Source organism: Crocuta crocuta, unplaced genomic scaffold (genome assembly GCF_008692635.1).
Source record: "Crocuta crocuta isolate KB4526 unplaced genomic scaffold, BGI_CrCroc_1.0 scaffold26, whole genome shotgun sequence".
NCBI lineage: Eukaryota > Metazoa > Chordata > Mammalia > Carnivora > Hyaenidae > Crocuta > Crocuta crocuta.
In genome coordinates this window covers 7,541,848-7,564,960 of record NW_027532249.1, presented here as the reverse complement: position 1 = coordinate 7,564,960, position 23,113 = coordinate 7,541,848, and the positions used below count along the sequence as shown (strand labels likewise).

General features: G+C 41.4%; 1 protein-coding gene across 2 annotated transcripts; it reads right to left on the bottom strand.

Moving 5' to 3' along the window:
- Window positions 1-317: 317 nt before the first annotated feature.
- ZBTB14 (zinc finger and BTB domain containing 14) lies at window positions 318-7,717 on the bottom strand. 2 transcript variants are annotated; one of them, XM_077778254.1, is made up of 3 exons: window positions 6,944-7,717; window positions 5,999-6,266; window positions 318-4,859 (listed from the first exon to the last, which is right to left on the bottom strand). In XM_077778254.1, exons 2-3 carry the CDS (start codon window positions 5,999-6,001, stop codon window positions 3,513-3,515), a joined length of 1,350 nt encoding a protein of 449 aa, XP_077634380.1. In that variant the 5' UTR covers window positions 6,002-6,266; window positions 6,944-7,717; the 3' UTR covers window positions 318-3,512. The 2 variants fall into 2 exon arrangements, with proteins under 2 accessions (XP_077634380.1, XP_077634381.1); XM_077778255.1 differs by having other exon boundaries at window positions 7,479-7,717.
- Window positions 7,718-23,113: the final 15,396 nt, after the last annotated feature.

The window sequence follows — 23,113 nt, the reverse complement described above, 5'->3', positions numbered from 1 at the left end:
ATCTCTCTTGAAGAGATGATGAAAATATACAACTGCTGAAAACTGTCACAACCCAGATAAGTTACATGTAGAAGACTTGACATAAAATTAGTATGATGACCTCTAAGGAATCATGGATAATAGGTGAACGCTAAAGACTGGGAAAGAAGCACACTTTACTAGGCGGGGGCCAAGTTTCTTCTGCCTTGATGTCTTCAAGATCCAGCCCAGGGCCTCATACATGATGCTCAACAGATGTTCGATAAATGATATACTACCATTACACACCTTGTGTTATCCAAAGAGATGAAGAATTAAATTTATTTTGGATAGTTTCAAGAGGCAGAAATTCCGTTACAAGGGGGTATGCTAAAATGAAGACAAAATTCAAACAATGAACGGTGAGGGCTATCTCAAAATGGCAGCGTATTATGAGGGACGTAGGGAGCTGCCGATCACTGAAGTGCTCATTGATTTAAGCATGAGAATGAAGCAGAATGAAGACCCTCACCTCTGCGATGGTTTTCAGGGGTCACCATGCCTTCAGCCTGGTGTCTTGTTTCCCATTCATGGCCGTGAGGAGGGGATGGGGATTTGGGCGTCAGAGAAAGGAAGGTAGATGTTAAAGGTAAATGACAGAAAGGAATGCAAGACTTCTCCATTCACTTCCCTGGAAGCCTCAACTCCTTATATTATACCAGCTCTACAATACACGTACAGGGAAGGCTTGCATGGCTGCTCTGGGAACTAGTCACCACCAACAGCATTACTCAGGAAAATGAATTCCAGGTTCCCAGTGACTAAGTTACAGATATCCTTACACAACATAATCCACTGAACCGGGGATGGCATAAACATGCATCATTCTCCTTCACCTCAATTTTTTCTTCAACAAAACAGTAGGAATTTGTTAGTATCTGGCTCACTTGATGGTAACTTCTGTAATTTCTAACAATTCCAAATTCATGAAGTTATTTAACAGGCAATGACCTAAAATTTAGACTTCCTAAAATTCTCTTTCTCAGTCACTGCCAATATACTGCAGCTTGGTATGAAAGTTAAAATCAAGTCTGTAGACAGTTTCTTTGTACAAAGGAAAAAAACGTAGCTGACTTTCAGATAATGTAAAGGTAGTAACATTAACATTTCGAATTTCCTTTCCTCTAACATTGCAGATTCAGCGGCAGCGTATTTCAGGATTAATGCCCTGTGATTGGAGGTCTTATGTGAAGGCTTCACCATGTAGGGGACCACTCAGGGTGGGAGAGGCAGTCTGAAAGACCAGAGAACAGGAAAGAAAGGTTCCACATCATGACTCTGCTGCCGCCAAAACACAAAGAGAACAGGCACGTGCGTGTACACACACACACCCCGTAACCGGTGTTAGCCATGGTAATTCACAAATACATTGCTCACGCAAAATGGGACAGATGATAGATATTTGCATAATACAAATCAAGTGCTGAAAATTAAGTGCTTTCTTTTTTGGGGTACCACTGAGACTATGTGGTTTCAATGAGGATCAATACCACGTGTTTAACTTGCAACTCTGTAAAACCATGATGAAGACTGCATAGATAATGTGCTTTGGCAGAAAGCTGGATGCGTGAAACATTACTGTGAAAAAATGAAAACAGGAATGATAGAAGTATATTTTCTTTTATATACAAAAACGAAGCCCCGAAAAATGGTTTGTTGAAGTAGCTATCAACAAAATGTTAAATTATTTTTCCTCTGCTTTGGTTAAAACAGCCAAGGAATACCAATCAGTTCCCCTTCCACTAACGGCATATAAACACAGTGACAGGACTACTTTCAGGACAGAATAAACAACTTTTAAGAAAGAAAATTAAATTAATTTTAAACTAAAGTAAACATTTTACCAATAAATAACTTTCATTAAAAGGCAGCATCTTCATCCTACGATCTTGGGCACAACATATACAATCAATGTAAAAAATAAAATTTTTCCCACAACAGTAATTACAGGTGTTAATGTGACAAGTATGAAATGAAATACTTTACTGTGTGTTGAGAAAAAAAATGTTCTAGGAATCAAAAATAAATTTTGAAAGCTGACATTTTCCTAAAATTGTACATTCTAAAATAATTGACTAATACTTTATTACAGAACATAATTCAAACTATTTTGGTATTTCAATATATTCCTAAAAAAATGGTTAAAAAAAAAAGTTCTCATACACCCAAATTGGAACAGTGTTTATAATTCCATTTATGGCTATGGAATGGCAATCAAATTCTACTTAAAACTGAAACCACCAATGATGAAATATACTTCAAAAAATTAAACATTTGGTCTGATAGTCTTTAATATCAGTTAAAAAAGAGACTGATATTTGCTGCTTATGAAAGTTATTTTAATCCAATGTGCAAAAAAAAGTGCAGCTGTCTACTTTTACTTGAAATACAGAAGACCAACACTTCTACACTATTTACACACTTAAAAGATTTTCAATTTATTAATTTAAGCAACGATATTACATCTCCTATAAATCACGTGCTGCAGAGCCCAAACGCTTGATGACATTCTCTTAAGTGACACAAATGTAGGTAAAGAATGTATGTCCTAATTTTGACCCTAAATAAAAATCCAAGTTCAAAAATCAATTAAGAATTATTTTGATCTAGAAAATCTTGGAATTGTTGCAAACATGAAAACCTTGTCCCTGAGAGCCAGGCTCCTATTCCCCCTTTGCTGTCCCTCGGATAACTGGTCTACCACACAAACCCCATCTGCTGCCGATCGACAATGCACCAAAAGAGAGGAACAAAAAGAACTCAGGCCCCCGACCGCCATCTTCCCCGTGGATTTGCTCAGCCTGTGTTCGGGGACGTGTGACTACATCTTTTGGGGTAAGTGCAGGCAATGAAAATGAAGAAACATTTTAGCAAAGCAACAATTATTTGTCCACCAAAAAAAAAAAAAAAGTGAAAAACAGTGATATAAAATTAACAAACCAAATACAAATCTAATACCATTCTGCACTTCCGGAACTTGTGTTCGTGTCCGCGCAGTGTTCTTGGTCAACCACCCACCAGTATTTTCTGCATCTACGTGAAGTACTTTTATTAAGTTATTAAAAAGGCTGTTTTGACCGTTAAGTCACATATAATCGTGATGATCAGGAAATCAACGTACTCAGTGTTCACTCTGTGCAGTGCACTCGCCAGCGCAGCAAGTGTCGAGAGGAATTACACATGGAACAGAAGTCTCCCACTTCTGAACTGGACTCGGGAGTTCTCAAATTAAAACCATAAAAAAGAGGGAGGGGGACTTACTGGCAACATTACTACCAGACACCAGACAGGGACAGTGAAACTGTTTGGTCAGAACCAAGGAACTTATGTCCTTGCAAAGTTTTAAAAATACCCAACCAGGCACTGCCTTCAGTCCAGTGAGTACAATGCTCCGTAAGTTTCCACAAAACTACAGTGACTGGCGCTCATATGTGGCAAATGATGCAGTGTCAGGCTCCGGGGCTCAGGCGAAGCGGGGTCCTGTCCCATCACCTCTAGCTACAGGCAATGGTTTCCAGCTGCTGCTCGGCCTCGGCGGCCATGGCTGCTGCCTGCAACTGTTCGGTCTCGCTCTGGATGGCACTGGGGGTCACCTGCTTCCTTTCACTGTGCATATTGTTCTCATGCCTTTTCAGATCCGACGCCTTGGCAAATGCCTTGGTGCAAGAGCCACATACAAAGGGCTTCTCCCCTCTGTGTCGGCGTTCGTGGTCCTTGAGGTGGGACTTGTGTTTGAAGGCTTTGTCACACATGTGGCACGCAAACGGTCTCTCGTTACTGTGAACTCTCTCGTGCTTCTTTAAGTCCGGGGCACGGATAAAAGATTTTCCACACACCTCGCAACTGTAGGGCTTATACCCTGTGTGGATTTTGAGGTGTTCTTTCAGGTGAGCCTGGGTGGTAAAACCTTTTGTGCACATTTCACAGACAAACGGCCTGTCCGCCGTGTGGAGTTTCTCATGCTTCCGCAACCTGCCCTCGTCGGAGAAGGTCTTCCCGCACGCCTGGCAGGCTATCTGCTCCCGATGGTGGCCATACAGTAAGTACTCGAACTTCATGTCACTGGCGGCCGTTGTCCAGCCCGGCGTCTGTTCATCCTTCACTTCGCTCATTCCATCATTAAATGTTAAGGCTTGCGGGGTCTGGGACCCCAAGTCTTTCGATTCGGGGGTCTCCATGGATTCGACTTCCTGGCCGTAGCAATTGACTTTCCGGACTTCCTCACTGCCCAGCTCTTTTAAGATTGCTTCCTGAACCCTGAGCGTTGTCGTCGGCGACTTGCCGTCCTCCTGACTCGGGGGGGTGCCTTCTACCGTGTCATCTGAAGGACTGTCATCCTGGTCTCCGATTTCTTCCACATCATCATCCTGAGTGTCGGCAGCATCTCCAATGGGGCGATTTATTTTGAGGCAATACTTACTTTTTGATTGACCATTATTTTCATCGGGACTAGACACGTCGCGCTTCTGGGTACAGAGTTTATCCAAAAACCGGATACCAAGAATCTGACCCGATGACATCATTAGGTTAACATCTTCTTTTTTCACAGAAATCTTTGCTGTGTACATGTAGTTCAGGACCTCTTCGAATATATCAGAACGAAGAAAATCGATTTCTATTACTGAAGAGCTATCAACCTCGAGCTTCTTGAAGAGCTTTTTAAAGTAGGTGCTGCAGGCGGCAAGAACACACCTGTGTGCTCGGAATTTTACATCTTCCACTACAATGGCAATATCACAGAATTCTCCTTCCAGGCGTTGTTCATTTAGTGTTTTCAGAAACAGAGTTTTATGATCATCGTCATTATATTTAATGGTTTCAGACATACTGATGAAAAACTCCTACAAAAAAATTTTTAGAAAGAAAGTTTGAGATTTATGACCAATGCTTTTCCAGATACAAAACACGGGTGGGCTTTCATCTCCTGTTCAATTTCTAGTAGCTAGCAATTTCAGAAAGTCAATGTTAGCAGTGGGTCAAGAGCAGGCATACAAAAGACTGATCCTGGCTTGGGGATGTCCATGCTATTACTTCTATTCATCTTCAGTTTAAGAAGTATTTGCTTAGGAATAATTACAGCCACTTTTAGTGGGCACCTGATACATGCCAGGCACTGTCCCATGTGCTTTGCATGGCTTCCCAAACGTACTGATTCAATAACCTCATGACACAGACATTCTTACCCCTCTTTTATACACGGGTTTAGGAACCTGACCAATAACCTAGTTTATTTACTGGAGAGCTGGGCAACCTACCTTAAACTTGTGCTTCCTGACAACTAGAGGTAGTGACAACAAATAACTTCAAGGTGTAAGAAAGAGGTCCAAGGCCAATAGCCTCTACTCCTGTCGTGTCTACTCTAATTCCACGTACAAAAGAGATTCTGTGAGACAACTACTGGCCTCGGTGTTATACTTCCTTGACAGAAGAGATGCGTCACTGCTGAACTAGAAAGGGATATCACTGCCAAAATATCCCACTTAGTGTCGTCTTCTGGGTTTTTCCTCACCAGCCTTGGGCCACTTCTGAATGAGGGTTAAGGTTTAACATGACACTCGGACAATCAGATGGCATTTGGGAAGACAGTGATAAGCGTCTTCATTCCATCTGGATGCCAATCTATCTGCTATCCGGATGAAAGTGTCATCAAGGCTGGATGTGCTTGGCAAGTGCTGTGAGTAATTTATAAGCTAAAAAAAAAAAAATCTAACCAGCAGGAGAGAAATCTGGCACAAAAGACCGTTTTAAGGAAGTATCTTTTCAAAATAATGTGTCCTGTATGATTACTTTTTGAAACATTGTTTTCCTTTTAACAAAGCATTCCACTGGAAGAAAGAGAAGTGCTAATGCATAACTGATATGTATATGTATGTGCTATGCATATATGTTATATATTATATATATTATACATATACACCGCGTTTATTAAAACAAACACCAAACCATATTTTCAAGACTTAATATCCAAAGTTATAGTTACCATGAACAACTCAGGCTATTATCTTAATGCTTCAAACACCAAATTCTTCAGATCAGAATAGCTCTGATCAGAGATGCACCAGTCCTACAAGAGAAAAGGACAAACAAGAATAAGGTAGGACCTTCTTCTATCCCAAATTCTAAACAAGAATATTTTCAAGAATTGATTTTAAAAAATAAACTTTCCTTTCTCGTCCTGCCACTTGCACATGTACCCATTTTCAGGTTGGGAACAGAGAGGAGGGTGACTGGCAGCATCAGGTCCAGCTCTGAACAGATATGAATGAGAACAGATAAAGGCTGTGGCACTTGGGGCACGCAGGGGCTGTACACTGGGATTAGAGGAACGGGTTGGAGAACCACTAAGGAAGTTCTAACAATGCACATGACCATATTTGCACAGAGGTTGATAGCTACACAGACACAGAAAAAGCCAGTAAGTACCCCCTACCCCCACCATATCCTGCTGGGTATGTAGCCCTCCACGTTTACCTCTAGGCTCATATATACATATAGAGTGTACATTTTTAAATCAATATAAAGTTATAGAAGTGTTCATCCCCCCCAGTTAACCTTGGAAGAAAGAGCACAGTAGCTGCTTTCTTCTTTCCACGCTTCTGTGTAATGTGCACCTACTTAAACTACACCGGTCTTTATGGTTCTAATTGACAAATCCAGGTGTGTTCACCTCCATCCCTACCGGGAGACTGAAAAAATTCTAGCTCTTTGGGAGCTTTTGGGAGTCCCAAAGGGACTCCATCCTGCGGACCAATATCCTGAAAAATATCTTTCCTCTACGGACACTGACCACACAAACTCTGGTGTGTGGTAGGGGCAAGGACTGAGCTGCAATATTCTTACACAAAAACTGTGGTGCAAGACCCGCACTTAGAGACCAACATCCTGAAACCCCTCAAAAGTTCCCTCTCCAGAAAAACAAACACACCACTAAGCGGCCGAAAGTAGCAGGGGGCTTCTTATCTGCACAGGGTAAGAGCTAGGCAACATTACTTCCGAAGGTTGCTTCGACTCTGCCTGTCCCCTAGCTGCACCTCGGCCTGCAGTCGTCTCCGAGAAGGCATCAACGCAAAACCTTCCCTAGTCACTTTCCACTGTTGTAACTCCCTAGGGCTTGTGGGATGAAAGTGCATGGGCCCAAGGAGAGGAGTGGCCTTGCAGTACCCATGGCGACATACCACTGGGCTGAATTTGGGGGAAAGGGGGTGCAGTGTGATATTTGGCCCCGCACTCTCAAGCTCGCCGCGGACTATTGCTTTCTGCTGAGATGTTCCGTTTGCTAAGTTCAGGTGAGTTAAACGCGAAGATAGCCGTTGCCAGTATCTGTGTAGGTGGAGGGAAAGATGTAGCCCCAACTACACCTCCAAACAAAGCTGCCCCTTTATTATGGTTCTCCAAACCGCGGGCGCGCTGGGCCGCCGTTACAGAGCAGGGAGCAGGGGCTCCAGCAAAGCCAAACTTACATAAGCAGCGGCAGCCGCCTCCCCTACCCCGGAGCAGCCGCGACAATGGCGGCGGCACGACTTCCCGGTTGAAAGCTCGCAACTTCGGGATGGGGAGGAAGCAGGGAACCAAGCGCAAGACCCGAGAGAACTTCAGAGCCTCTCAGGCCTCGCTCTCGTTTCTTTGGGCCCGGGAGGTGGGGGAACGGATAAGGCCGTTTGCATCCCTTCCTAAACAAAAGCTCCCCGCCTCGGAGCCGGGAGGTGAAAGGGCCACTTTCCCTTTCAAAATCGGAGTCCAGCGCCGGCNCGCGGCGCTCCCGTGCGTGTGCATGTTCGTGGGGCAGTGCCGCCCTCGGGCGCGCGCAAGCCAGGCACTGCGGCCGCGGGGCTCGCCCAAGGCTCCACGGTGGGGGTTTGGGCACCTTAGCCCTTCGCGCGTACTGGCAGAGGCTAGGACACGCGCTTTCGGACCTTGGGTCTTGGCCAGTGGTGCAGTATGTGTATCGGGAGAGTGATAGGTGCTTGATAAACGTTAGCAAAGCAAAAGAATAAAATGACATCTTTCATTTGGAATGTGAGGGGTGACCCGAATCACCCTGGAGAAAGGGAACACCCATAAAGCTCTGGATCCAGCCAAACCTGCACCCATGCTCTCGCATTTACCCGGACACTCTCAAGTCACGGGGGCTGGAGGCCCTCGCTCATCTGTGTCAGTAGTGAGACTGGACTTAATTTCATTTGAAGATCCCTCAGAGGAATCTGATAACAGCGCTGTTCTTACGTCCGTGTTCAGAACAAGTAATGGCTCCGTTTGTGTTCAAAGCCTGTCTTGTTCCTTCTGATGGTGTGGCTGCGCTTGTGTCTGCCATGGGGACCTGGGAAGTCCCTTCCGCTCCTGGGGTTTTCTCTAAACCAAAACATAGGAAGCTGGATGGAACTACTGCATCTCCTTAGAGTTGCTTATGCGGCTTTATCACACCTGCTTTAACAGCATTTCACAAAAGCACGCATGATTTAACACCTAAAAATTAGAATAGGACCTTCCTCTTGGGCTTGTGTGATGATTACATAGCAAACATTTAAGAAATGATATTATGATTGGCTGTATTCAATCTAAAGAAATTGTAGAGGGTTTCAGTTGATTTTATAGTATTTGACATTCGTTTCAATGTTCTGAACGATACTTTTATACACATCCTTTTGATGTTCACAAAAGCATGGCATTTAGTAGGTCTACTGAATGAGAAAGGACAGAATAGACCGGCTTTAGGGTCAGACATTCAGTTCAAATATTAGGTACATTGTTTAACTTCTCTGAACCTTAGCTTCTTATTCTCTGAAATGGAGATAACGGAAGCACCTATTAGAGCAGTTGTGTGGATTAAATGAAATAACGCTTGGTTAGGTGCTTAGCTCAAATATTAGCTCCATGGTGTTAAATGACCTGCCCACTTTCCATCGATAGTGGGTTTAAGTGGCAGGGGCAGGACCGGAATGGCCAAAGTTCATGCTCGTGCTCTATACCCAAGTAGCCTCATTCCCTCTAATGCCATGGCTGGGCCTGTTTATTCTTATTTACACAGCTTTTAAGATTACATTTCAATCTTGTTTTGTATTTAAAAGGGATAATAATAATACTGTATCATAGGGTTATGATATCACGCACTAAAGCTGCCACTGCATGTACCAGTGTGGGGACACGGCTAGCAGCACTTAGTTATGGTGCGTTGTCGGCTACTGTTTCCCCTTCTTCCATACCACACACTTGCATAGGCTCCCAGACTCAGTCTGCATATATCTATTATCTGCCTACTATGTAAAGATCGTCTGTTTGCATCTGGCTAGGTAAGGTCTTCCCCACACTTGACTCATCTGATGAAATTAAAATAGTTCAGAAGAGATCTCAAGCACTAGACCACACTTCCCAAGTGACAGATTCCTGACATCCTTGGTGTCAAGTAACCCTCTTCTCTCGTTTGTTTTATGGCCTCTGCCTGTCTGTTCCTCGCTTCATCAAGATCACAGGGATGAGTCTAAATTAAAGGGACAACTCTATGGGAAGGAAGAGGGAGGAGATTGGAAACCATACAGGAAGGGCCTCATTCAGACCTGGCACTTTGCCTGGTTACCAGCCTTAACTCAGCACTGCGCAGCACCCATTAGGCCCTCCGTAAATATTGATGACAGATAAGTGACAACCTAGACCTCAATACCAAGGGGAGTTCTAAAGGTGCATTGTGGGATTGATGGGAGGCAGTGTGGCGTCAGGGCCTTCCTGAAATGCACAGACCTGAGGCCCTTAAAGGAAATTTCTCTCTCCTACCGGGAATGCTGTCACCCTGTGTGGATTTCTCTGTCCAGCTACTTGGCTGGGAGCACCTTGTTTCTCACCTGAGATGCCCACAGACTCCTCCTGAGTGGAGTCTGTTTCTAAGGATTGTGAGGCCTGATGTTCGGGGTGGGTGGTACGAATCTCAAGTGCCAGGGCCTAGGGAGGTAATGGAGCAGCTCCCAGGAACCTTTGGAAGTGTCAGATCATTGGGGTTCTCCCCGACCTCGGGCCCTGTGACTGGTTTTGACCAGTGGAATATGGGCAGACGAGAATGAACAAGTCGGGAGCCGAGGCTTGGAGAAGCGGGGTGTGTTCTGCTTGTGTGGTCCACAGGGGGAGGTGCATGCCCATGTCGCTGCTGCCTCTTCAGCCCGGCCCCTCAATGACAAGCCCACCCGAGAGGATGAAGCCGATCCAGAACCTGAGCCCGGGCAAGCCCAGGTTCATCTGCAGGTCCACGAGGGAGAAGGAAATACTTGTTTTTGTAACTCCCTGGGAGATGGTGTTTTTTGATTTGTTATCACAGCAGCTCCTGATATGCCTGCACAAGGGAGAATGTCCCACGACCGGCCAGTTAGCAACCTACCGTCATTGCTCTGAGAACACTGGCTGCAGGAAGTGAACAGTAAATTTAGCCACTCCCTAGTAACACAGAGGTAGGAATCCACACATTCAACAAATAATCCCATGCCTGATGATACAACCGCACATTGAAACGCATGCTTTAATAAAAAGTTAAAAAGCGTAAGATGTGATGGAAATGAGGAACTAGTTTTGACTGAGAAATCCACAAAAGTGTCTGCCAAGATACACATTTAAGGATCAGAAGGATGAAGGAGAGGTAGGCAAAGAGGGGAGACAGCATTTCAGGCACAGCAGGAAGAGTATGAAAGAGAGGGTGGAAGGAGCAAGGGGCACCTGAGGCTCTGCAGGACAGAGGGACCGGGGCACAGTGAGCAGGGCGTGGGTCAGTGGGGACGGCAGGGCCCTGCACATTCAGGGCCTTGTAGCTGCGCTCAGGGGGCTGGCTTTTATGCAAAGCACAGTGAGAGGCATCGGAGGGTTTTTCTTTTAAACTAACATTTACTGAGGTAAATCTATTAGTCTCACAACTAGAGTTGATTAGGCCCATGGAACGCAGATATGGACTTTGAATTTCAAATACCTCCAATGGCAAGACCACTCACATAAGACTCTTGCCAGAGTTCAGGTTGTGGGGAATGTTTGAAATACAATCAAGTGAAATACCTCCCTTCATTATCTAGCAATAGGAGAAAAGTTAACAATTTACTCATGACATTGGGGGAGAGGAGAAGGGAGGTGATGGGCATGGAGGAGAGCATTTGTGGGGATGAGCACTGGGTGTTATGTGGAAACCAACTTGACAATAAACTATGAAAGAAAAAAATAAAAAAGAAATAAATATAGATAAACCATATTATAAATACTAATAGCTCAACTTGTTAAAAAAATAAAATTGAACTTTTCCAGCAAAAAAAAAAAAATGTTTATTGGGGCGGCAGGGTGGCTCAGTCAGTTAAGCGTCCAACTTCTGCCCAGGTCATGCTCTCACAGTTTGTGGGTTTGAGCCCCACATCGGGCTCTGTGCTGACAGCTCAGAGCCTGGAGCCTGCTTCGGACACACATTTGGACTATGTGTGTCTCTCTTTCTGCCCTTCTCCCACTCACCTCTGTGTCTCTCTCTCTCAAAATTATTTATTTTTTTCTTTCATAGTTTATTGTCAAGTTTTTAATGTTTATTTTGAGAAATAACTGGAGAGGGCATAGAGGGAGGGAGAGAGAGAATTTCAAACAGGCTCCCTGCTGTAAGCACAGAGCCCTATATGAGGCTCAATCTAAGGAACCTTGAGATCATGACCTAAGCCAAAATCAGAAGTCAGAGGCTTAACTGACAGAGCCACTCAGGCACCCCAGGAAATTTATTTTTAAATAAAATACATTTATTCAACACTATCCTAAGTAGTATAATTTTAGTCAAACTTCCATTTGAGCTGCTGTATGCTTGCTGTTTCTAGCTCAGTTGGTTAAGCATCTGACTTCAGCTCAGGTCCATGATCTCACAGTTCATGGGATTGAGCCCACATTGGGCTCTATGCTGACAGCTCAGAGCCTGGAGCCTGCTTCTGATTCTGTGTCTCCCTCTCTCTCTGCCCCTCCCCTGCTCGTGCTCTGTCTGTCTGTCTCTCTCTCCATCTCAAAAATAAATAATCATTAAAAAAAATTTTTTTAAAAAAAGAAAGAAATATTATTGCTGTGTTTCAGGATTATTTTAGTGGTCTCCTTAAGAAAAAAAAATACTATAATTACATTACCTATAAATAGAATAAAATGGAAGCAATTAATTTATAAGAGTCACATTCGAATAATCTATGATTATAGAACATTATTCTAAGAAGTATAATTATATCAAACTTCCAGTTAGGCCATTGAATAGTCTCTTAATTAATAGCAATAAAACTAGGAGACAAAAAACCAAAGTTACTTTAACAGAAGGGGGAAAATGTACCTTGTTTTTGTTCTGTATCTTCAGAAGTATGTATTTTGGAAGGTAGGATCTACTTAAGATGTGATTTACTTCTGTTTTCTGGTTTTGTGGACAGAAAATTGAATGCAGCACTTGCTGCAGACATTTCTTGTTGCTAATGTTGGGATGTGATGGACCAGGGAAGTCATTTGGTGGAGTGAATTTCTGGAAAAGTTTGTTCTCACTTTCTAGAATAAGGAAAGAACAAAGTATTCTCTTCTCAGAAACTGCCCCCTAACACTTCTCTGTCACTTCTGGCCTCTGATCGAAGAGCCTGGGCCAGCAGCTCCTCTCTGAGGTGGGAGAGTTAAGTCAAGAAAATTCCTGAACATCTGCTAGGACAAGGTGCATAAGCACAAGTGTGCCTTGCGTTTGTGGAGGAATTCCTGCATAAGGATAGAGTTGGCTGAACAGAAGGATCCTTCCAGTGTGGGTTTGAAGCTTGTGGGGCATCTGGTCCACCCTAGGCACCAGACACTAGATCCCAATGCCAAGATAGCCTGTTGCTTCTCCTTTCTCTGGAATCTGATCATCCAGAGGGTTCCCTCATGATCTTCTTGGGTTAACATTAGAAAGAGTTGCGTGAACTCTTTATGGGAACATTCTATACTACCTTGACAACTCTCTGTAAATATTATATTATTTCAAAACAGTTTTTCTGCGTAGGTGATTCTTTTTCTCTGGCTACTTTCAAGATTTTTTTATTTTAGTTTTTAGCCTTTTGATTAAGACATTTATGGATATGGAGTTCATTAAGTTTATCCTATTTGGGATTCATTGAGCTTCTTGAAGCTGTAGGATTCTATCTTTCTCTAAATTTGGGTAGTTTTCTGCTAGAACTGATGAACAAATTCAGTAAAGGCACAGGATACAAAAATCAATATACAGAAACCTGTTGCATTTCTATACATCAAATGAATGAAGTAGCAGAAAGACAATCCCATTTACAACTACACCAAAAATAATAATACTCCAAGGAAAAATATAAAGACGTGAAAGATATGAACTCTGAAAACTAAAAACACTGATGAAAGATATTGAAGATGACACATAGAAATGGAAAGACATTTCATGCTCATGGATTAGAAGAACAAGTATTGCTAAAATTTTTGTACTACCCAAAGCATTCTACGCATTTAATGCAATCCCTATCAAAATACCAATAGCATTTTTCACAGAACTAGAACAACCAATCCTAACATTTGTATGGAAACACAAAAGACCCTGAATAGTCAAAGCAATCTTGAAAAAAACAAAACAAAACAAAACAAGCAAAGCTGGAAGCATCACAGTTCTAGACTTCAAGTTATTTTACAAAGTTGTGGTAATCAAAACAGTATGGTGTTGGCACAAAAATAGACACATAGTTCAATGAAACCAAATAGAAAACCCAGAAATAAACTCACACCTATATAGTCAATTAATCTTTGAAAAACCAGGAAAGAATATCTAATGGGAAAAGTACAGTCTCTTCAACAAATAGTGTTGGGAAAACTGGACAGCAATATGCAAAAGAAAAAACTGGACCACTTTATTACACCAAACACAAAAATAAATTCAAAATGGATTAAAGACCTAAATGTGAGACCTGAAACCATAAAAATCCTAGAAGAGAATAAAGGCAGTAACCTTTTTGACATCAGCTGTAGCAACTTTTTTTCCAGACATATCTCTTGAGGCAAGGGAACCAAAAGCAAAAATGAACTATTGGGACTACATCAAAATAAAAAGCTTCTTTCACAAAAAAGGAAACCGATCAACAAAACAAAAAGGCAACCTACTGAATGGAAGAAGATATTTGTAAATGACATATCTGGTAAAGGATTAGTATTCAAAATATATAAAGAATTTGTAAAACTCAGCAACCCCCCCAAAAAACAAATAATCCAATTAAAAAATGGGAAGAAGACACAAACAGACATTTCTCCAAAGAAACATCCAGATGGCCAACAGACACATGAAAGGATTTCCACTGTCACTTACAATCTTGGAAATAATGCATATCAAAACTTAAATGAAATATCATCTCACACCTGTCAGAATGGCTAAAACCAAAAACATAAGAAACATCACGTGTTGAGAAGGATGTGGAGAAAAAGGAACACTTTTGCACCGTTGGTGGGAATGCAAACTGGTGTAGCCCCTCTGGAAAACGGGATGGGGGTTCCTCAAAAAGTTAAAAATAGAGCTACCCTAAGATCCAGCAATCACACTAGTAGATATTTACCCAAAGAATACAAAAACAGTAATTGAAAGGGATACATGCACCCCTATGTATAGCAGCACTATCTACAATAGCCAATATAAGGAAATAGCCATGTCCATTAACTGTTGAATGGATAAAGAAGATGTGGCATATGTACACAATGGAATATTATTCAGCCATAAAAAAGAATAAAATCTTGCCATTTACAGTGATGGAGCTAGAAAATATTACACTAAGTGAAATAAGTCAGAGAAAGACAAATATCATAGGATGTCACTCACGTGTGGAATTTAAGAAACAAAACAAATGAGCAAAGGGGGCAAAAAGAGAGAAAGAGAGGGGCGCCTGGGTGGCTTAGTCGGTTAAGCGTCCGACTTTCGCTTGGGTCATGATCTCACGTTTCATGGGTTCGAGCCCCGCGTCGGGCTCTGTGCTGACTTCCAGCTCGGAGCCTGGAGCCTGTTTCGGAGTCTGTGTCTCCCTCTCTCTGACCCTCCCCTGCTCACGCTGTCTCTCTCTCTCTCCTAGAAATAAATAAAAACATTAAAAAAAGAGAGAGAGAGAGAGAGAGAGAGAAAGAGAGGCAAACCAAGAAGCTGACTCTCAACTACAGAGAACAAACTGATGGTTACCAGAGGGGAGGTGGGTGGGGGTATGGGTGAAATAGGAGACAGGGATTAAGGAGTGCACCTGTTGTGACTGAGCACTGGGTGTTGTATGGACGTGTTGAATCACTATATTGTACACCTGAAACTAATATTACACTGTATGCGAATTCACTGGAATTAAAATAAAAACTTTAAAAATTTGGGGGTAGTTTTCAGCTCCATTAATCTTCACATTTTTTCCTACCATCATTCTATTTCTCCTCTTCTGAGATTCCAGTGACGAATGTTGGGATTCTTTATTAATTCTCTCATAGGATCATGAGACTTTATTTTTAAAACTATTTTTTTTCTCTCTGGTATTCAGCTTGAATAATGTCTATTGATTTGTCAAGTTAACTGACTTGTTCTTTTGTCATCTGCATTCTGCTGTTTAGTCCATCTGGTGATGTTTTCATTTCGGTGTATTTTTCAGTTCTAAATTTTCCGTTTGATTTTTCTTTCTCTGCTGAGACTTCCCATTTACTTATTTTTTGCTGATTATTCCTATTCTTTTAAATTTGTTTTAAGAATATTTATAATTACTTGTTGGAGAATTTTAATAAAATGTGCCTCTAAGTGTTTGTTGCTCAATTCCAACATGTTTGTCAACTCGTTGTTGCCTTCTGTTGATTTTCTTTTTACAAATGAGTTGAGATTTCCTTGGTCTTTTTATAGTGAGTCACTTTGAATTGTGTCTTGGACATTTGAAACATTATGTTATTAGACTCTGGGCTTTGTTAAATACTATGGAAAATGTTGACAGTTTTAACAATCAACCAGGTTAGGTTCTGGTCACAAGTTTCAACACATTTTCTGTGGGCTGTGGCTTGGTAGGTTTGGAATGCTGTCTGGATCCGTCTCAAGTGTTTTCTATTCATTGGCCAGTCTAGGATGTGGGCTGTGATCAGTTAGTTCAGTTGTTAAAGTCTTTGATATGACTAGGATCAGAGTCACGCAAGGGCAGCTCCAAGGTGAGCCTCAGATTTGTAAACAATAGTGTGGGGTTGTTTTCTGGGCTCCTTCCTCTTTATGTTCTCTTTGGCACTTTCTGCCTTCCTGGAGCCCCATTTTCCTATTCCTTGGCTAGAAAGTTTGGGTACATCTTTGGCTAGATCTACATCTAGAACCAGATTCCTTCTGGTAGGAAGACCAGAGGGGAAAAATGGTAAACTCACTGCTGGTTTGGGGATAAGCTTGCTTATTTCTGATACACTTATTTTAAATACCTGTTTTCTCCCAGGGACTGCTTTTTCCTCTTCGATGCATTTTTCCAAGTTGCTTTACTTATATTGAGTTCTATGTATTTCTTAGATTTCTTTATTTCCTTTTTTAACCAATGTTATTTAATAATCCAAGTGTGGCATAATTTTTATTTCTAATTGTATGGGAATTTTTTTAGTTAGCTCTTTTTGGTAACTTCTTATTTTGAAAGAATACAGTAAAAAGAATTCCCATAGTGGTGCCTGGGTGGCTCAGTCAGTTAAACATCTGACTCTTGGTCAGGCTCAGGTAATGATCTCATGGTTCGTGAGTTCGAGCCCTGTGTCGAGCTCTGCACTAACAGTGTGGAGCCTGCTTGGGATTCTCTCTCTCCCTCTCTCTCTTTCCCTACAAGGCCTCCCCCCAATAAATAAACTTTTTAAAAAAGTGTAATAAAATTTTCACATATGCACTTTACTTTTATCCAGATTTACCAGTTACTAACATTTTGCCCCCATTTGCTTAATCATTTGCTGTCTTTCTCTCTCTTTCCTTTGTTATCTATAACATACATAACACATACATTTTTTTCTAAACCATTTTTGAAGAATGAGTTATACAGGTATCATGCCCTTTTTCCCTAGTTATTTCAGTGTGTGCTCCTAAAAATAAGGACAAATCTCTTCTATAACCACAGCACAATGATAAAAATCAGGTATTTACCATTGATACAATACTGTAATCTATAGTCCATATTCAAATTTCACCAACTGGGGGCCCTTGTCGGTTAAGCGTCTGACTCTTGATTTCGGCTCAGGTCATGATCTCATGGTTGGTGGGTTCTAGTCCCACATTGGGCTCTACACTGATGGCGCAGAGCCTGCTTGGGATTCTTCTCTTCTTCTATCGGCCCCTCCCCAGTTTGTGCTTCTCTCTCTCTTAAAATAAATAAATAAACTTATAACAATCAAATTTCACCAATTCTCCCAATAATGCCTATTATATTGCATAGCTTTCCCCCTGTTTAAAAAAAAATTTAACATTTATTTATTTTTGAGAGAGAGAGAGAGAGAGAATGAGTGGGGGAGGGGCAGAGACAGGGAGAGGCACAGAATCCCAAGCAGGCTCTAGGCTCTGAGCTGTCAGCATAAAGCCCAATGCGGAGCTCGAACTCACAACCACGAGATCATGACCTGAGCCGAAGTCTGATGCTTAACCTATTGAGCCACCCAGGCGCCCCTCCCTCCCATTTTTAAAAAAAGTTTGTTTATTTTGAGAGAGAGAGAGAGAGCACGTACAGAAGGGGCAGAGAGAGAGGGAGAGAGAGAGAATTCTAGGCAGGCTCCACACTGTCAGCAGGGTTCAAACTCACCAACCATGAGATCGTGACCAGAGCCAAAATCAAGAGTTGGACATTTAACCAACTGAGCCACCCAAGTGCTCCTGCATAGTTTTTTTGTTTTGTGTGCTTTTTTGTTTTTTGTTTTTAAGTGGTTCAGGATTCATCCCAGGACTACCGTATTGCATTTTGCTTTTGGCTATCAAGGAGCTTTTCTTGTTATTTATTCCCTGTTTTTTATATGCCTCAACACCAGTACTGGTCCCTTTCCAAATTCTGTGATTTTTGTTTTGCTAAAACATCTCTATGAGAATATTTTGTATCCTTTTAAGTTTGTACACCAATAGCAAGACCCCCTCTTCCTTGCTGTAGCCTTCCCCATGACCGAAGAATATTGTTATCTTCTTATAGTCCTGTAACCCTAAAACCTCAGGATACGTTTAGTTGCCTTTCTTTCTTATTCCATCTTGCATCAGTTCCACAGCTCAGCTACTTGATTTACACCAGAGCAGAGCATTGATCTGCACTGCAGAGTTTTCTTCATTTCTGGAGGACAAACCTTAAAGACGTGATTTTTGTCCTTAGGCAAGAATATTGCATCCTCTAGAGTGAAGCACAGATTCTTACATTAATATTCAAAATATTTTATTCTCTTTGAGCTAGCAGAAATTGGCTTCGCTCTGGGCTTTTGTAAATATGTGAATACTTTCAATATATGGGGCAGATTGTTATCCATCATATGGGCTGATGCTTATCAGTTACCCTTCTCCCAATTTGTGGCAGTGTTTGGACACATGACACACCTGGCTGAATCATTTCACTTCAAGGGATGACAGTTTTCTGGTTTGCAATTGGATTTCAAGTTAAATTTCCTATTATTAATACTAAATAGAAATATCTATCAAATTCTATCTATCTATCTATCTATTGTCAAATTCCTGCTTCTTGATCCAAACTACTTAGGGTCATTTTCCTGCTATTTTATTGAAACTGGCCATCTGTCATATTGACATTATAAGCCATAAAATATGTAAACTCTCTGTTATATTATTTCTGATGTTTAGTAAACTGTTTAGTGTACGTATCACACATAGCATCAACTCATCAGTTCGGGTTAGAATTTAATATTTTAATTTACTAAAATTATCACCATGATGCCAAATACTTTTAAAGCTATTTCCAAAAAAACCCACAAAGCATTTATTCTTAGCTTTAGTGAGCTAAAATTAGTTTCCTTTTTTGTACAATCAAAAAGCTATATTATTTTTGAATCATAAAAACTTCATTCCAGTATTATGAGTAACTCAGTGAAAATTGAAATAAAAATTTCTCCAATTGCCATCTGTTCACATAGATTTGTGCAAGCGATATATTACTTCTCTGTGCTGCTCCGACCCTCCAATACTATGTTTTTGATGTTCCTGAAACACATCTGGCATATTTCCCCCTCAGGATCTCTCATACCTCTGCAATATACAGGCTGAGTTGTTAAAATATATTTGAAATTCTCATTATCTAAATTTTACTTCTGTCTTGTAATCGTTGGTCAAATGGTCATTGAAAGAAACCAAACTCTATGGTCAACCAGTACAAGATCATATTCTTTAGTTTCTATCTACTTCAACATTCAGTCTTCATTTACACAGTTAGGAAGCCAATCTTCCACTTAACACATAAAAGAAAAAGCAGTGTAATTGATGGTAAATTGACCACTCTGGGTCCTGAACTTGGATCCTACTGCTATCACTTGCCAGCCAGTTGTGCCTAAGCAGGTTATTTGGGGTTCAAGATTCAGTTTCCTTATCTGTATAATCACAACAAAAATAGAACCTACCTCTTAGGATTAATGGATTAATTCAATAATTATGAGTGCCAGTGATTGTAGTAGGCACTGTGGATACAACATAAACAAAATATACAGATATTCCTGCCCAGGAGGCAGACAAGAAACAAATAAATCTTTGAAATGTATATTATATCATCTAATGATAAATGCTGTGAAGCAAAGTACAGTAAAGAGGGACATAGGAGGGCTGGAAATATGGGTGCACAATTTTCCATAAAATCATTGGGAAAACCTCACTGAGAAGATACTATTTATGAAAAGGCCTGAAAGAGGTGAGGAGGCAGGGCAAGTGAAGATCATGGCAAAGAGCCTTCTTCTAGGGTGAAAAGACCAACTTGCACAAAGGAGGTGAGGCAGAAGCATCCCTTTTGTATTGAAGAACAGCAAACAGAGTAGAGGAAAGGGGTACCAGAAGACATACACATCTTTCTGGGAGGGACATATGATAATGTGACAGTGTTTGCTTCAGTTTTCTACTGAGACACTGTAATGAGACACATGAAATGCCCAACACACTGGAATTTAACAGTAACTTGATATATTTCTGGACAAATTCTAGCATGGCTTCAGAGGCTCCTGAACTCTTCAGAGAATAAGGGGGGCTGACCATGGTGGGGAGGGGTCAGTAGGTGGAAGGGGACAGCAACAAAGAGGAGGGACAGGTTGGATAGTCAGATGACCTGAGAATCACAGCTTGGGGCTTTCATAGAGATAACAGGGGGAAAGGTTTGGAAAGGGAAGGACACCGCTCTACTCCAGGCAGGAGTACTGAAAGTCCCACTCGTGGGCGCAATGGCCTCTGGTGAGGGCCAGGATTCTGATACCAGAATTGTCCCCTGAGGACAATAATCCTTGTCAACCCTGGCTGCTCACAATAATCATGGGGGGCGGGGGGCGCCTACATTTTAAACTTATGGGGACTGGCCCCACCCTTAGAGGCTCTGATTAATTGCTGTGGGGTGTGGCCTGAGTGATCTGGAGTTAAAACAGCTCCGCAGGTGATTGATTATAAGGTACAGCCACGGTTAAAATCCATTTTTTATAGCATAAATAAATAAATAAATGCCATTTCTTTCTTTCTTTCCTTTTTTTTTTTTTCTGAGAGAGAGAGAGAGAGAGACAGTGTGAGCAGGGGAGGGTCACAGAGAGAGGGAGACACAGAATCCGAAGCAGACTCCAGGCTCTGAGCTGGCTGTCAGCACAGAGTCTGGCGCGCAACCCACAAATGTGAGGTCATGACCTGAGCCGAAGCCGGACGTTTAACCGACTGAGCCACCCAGGGCCCCAAATGTCATTTCTTTATAGCAAAAAAAGGGTGAGGGGACCATTCAGGGACATTCCGGGTGAGGAGAGATTCACATAAGATGATACTTGTAAGATATTAACACAGTTCCTGGTACATGGTCAGCTACAGACTTCCTTCTTCAGACTCCAATGCTTAAATTCTGGCAGAAGTAAGAAAGTGATGTGTTCTGCAGGATGGGATTGACATTAAATGGATAACATTTCCAAGAATTCTTCACCCCATCCAAGAGGATACCTTTATAACACGCCTGCATCTTGCCATCGTCAGTCCAATGCTCTGCCTGGAAGTTAGCCATTCCTTACTTAACATGCTTTACAAATAAGACCACAGATGAGGCTGAACTGAATAAATGGAATATTCCTTTTCTCCTCATAATTAGTTTCGGAATTAAGCAGATTTGCCTACAAAACTAGCTACCCTATTAGATCCAAATTCCAGTTTTTCTTTGGGATGAATAGGCCAGGCATGAATTTAAGCCAGTTGACTTATTAGCTGCTACTATATTCAAACTAAGGAATAATAAAAGTAACAAATGACCCTAAATATTGAATGACTATCTTTATGGTTAGCGAACAAGCTAATATATTTTCCCATGCTCCTCTTATCTGATATTAATAAAAGTTACGGTCTCAATCTCCAGTTAGAAAAGAAACAATTCAACCAAAGTCCTAAGAAATTCATAAAGACACATAGATCTTTTTAAAGCTAATGTTTAAAACATTTGAGTAACTGGAAAAGGAAATGATCAGACAAATTATCTCATTGGCTTCTCATTCTGTCTTCAGTTTCAGAGTGAAACCGATTACCTTTCTAAACAGATCTTTTTGGAACAGTCTATACTATATTTAATTTGAAATTTTTATGTATGAAATTTTACTCTACTGTTCACAAAGTATCATTTAGAATAATTTAAACAAATATTCATAAGGAAATGCATGAGTAATATTCTTCTTAAAAAGTAGAGGGGCACCTAGGTGGCTCAGTAGGTTAAACATCCGACTTCAGTTCAGGTCATGATCTCACAGTTCATGAGTTTGAGCTCTGCGTCGGGCTCTGTGCTGACAGCTCAGAGCCTGGAACCTGCTTCAGGTTCTGTGTCTCCCTCTCTCTCTGCTCCTCCCCTGCTCACTCTCTCTCAAAAATAAATAAACATTTAAAAAAAAGTTTTTAATAAGTAGAGCAGTTATGTTCATACTTCCCATCCAAAGGGATTATTTACTAGTATGTTTGACATCTGAACCAGCCCATACACTGTAAGCTAGCATTAGAGCGATGTTCCACAAAAAAGCATACTTACATTAGAAGTTTCTAACTGCATTTTAATATATTTTTATTGAAATAGTCTTAGACTTACGGAAAAGTTGCACAGATCATACAGAGCACTCCGATACACCCTTCTACCTAGTTTCTCCATTGTCAACATCTTATCTTACCATGGTACAGTGGTCCAAATGAAAAAACTGACATTGGTACATTACTGTGGGCCAAAGTCCAGACTTATTTGGGTGTCGTCATCATTTTTTCCATTAATGTTCTCATTCTGCTCCAGGAGCCAATCCAGAGTCACATATTGTATTTAGTTGTCATCCCACCTGGACTCCTCTGGTCTGTGACAGCTTCTCAGTCTTTCCTTATTTTCCATGAATTTGGCCAAAGCATACCAATAAGTAGTCTGTAGAATGTTCCCTTGACCTAGGTTTGTCTGATGTTTTTCTCATGCTTGCACCACAATTATGGGATTTTGGAAAGAATACCATAGAGGTGAAGTGACCTTGTCACACCATCCAACTATTTTAAAACTACTACATTTGGACAGAATAAGCTCTAAGATCCTTTCCAGTCCTAAAATGCTATGATCATATATTTTATAGAGCCCACTATATTTTTTAATGTTTTATTATTTACTTTTGAGGGAGGGAGGGTGGGGGAGAGAAGCAGAGAGGGAGAGGGTGACATAGAATCCAAAGCAGGCTCCAGGCTCTGAGCTGTCAGCACAGAGCCCGATGTGGGGCTTGAACCTACGAACTGTGAGATCATGACCTGAGTCAAAGTCAGATGCTTAACCAACTAAGCCACCCAGGTGCCCCTAGAGCCCACTATTTTTTAAGCAAATTTGTATATATTTAAAAGAAACAGAAATTTTGTAATCTTTGGTCTATAATTTCACTCCAGTGAAAAGCAGGCAGGGAAGCTCATATAATCAATCTATCTGCTGGAGCACATTAATAGAAC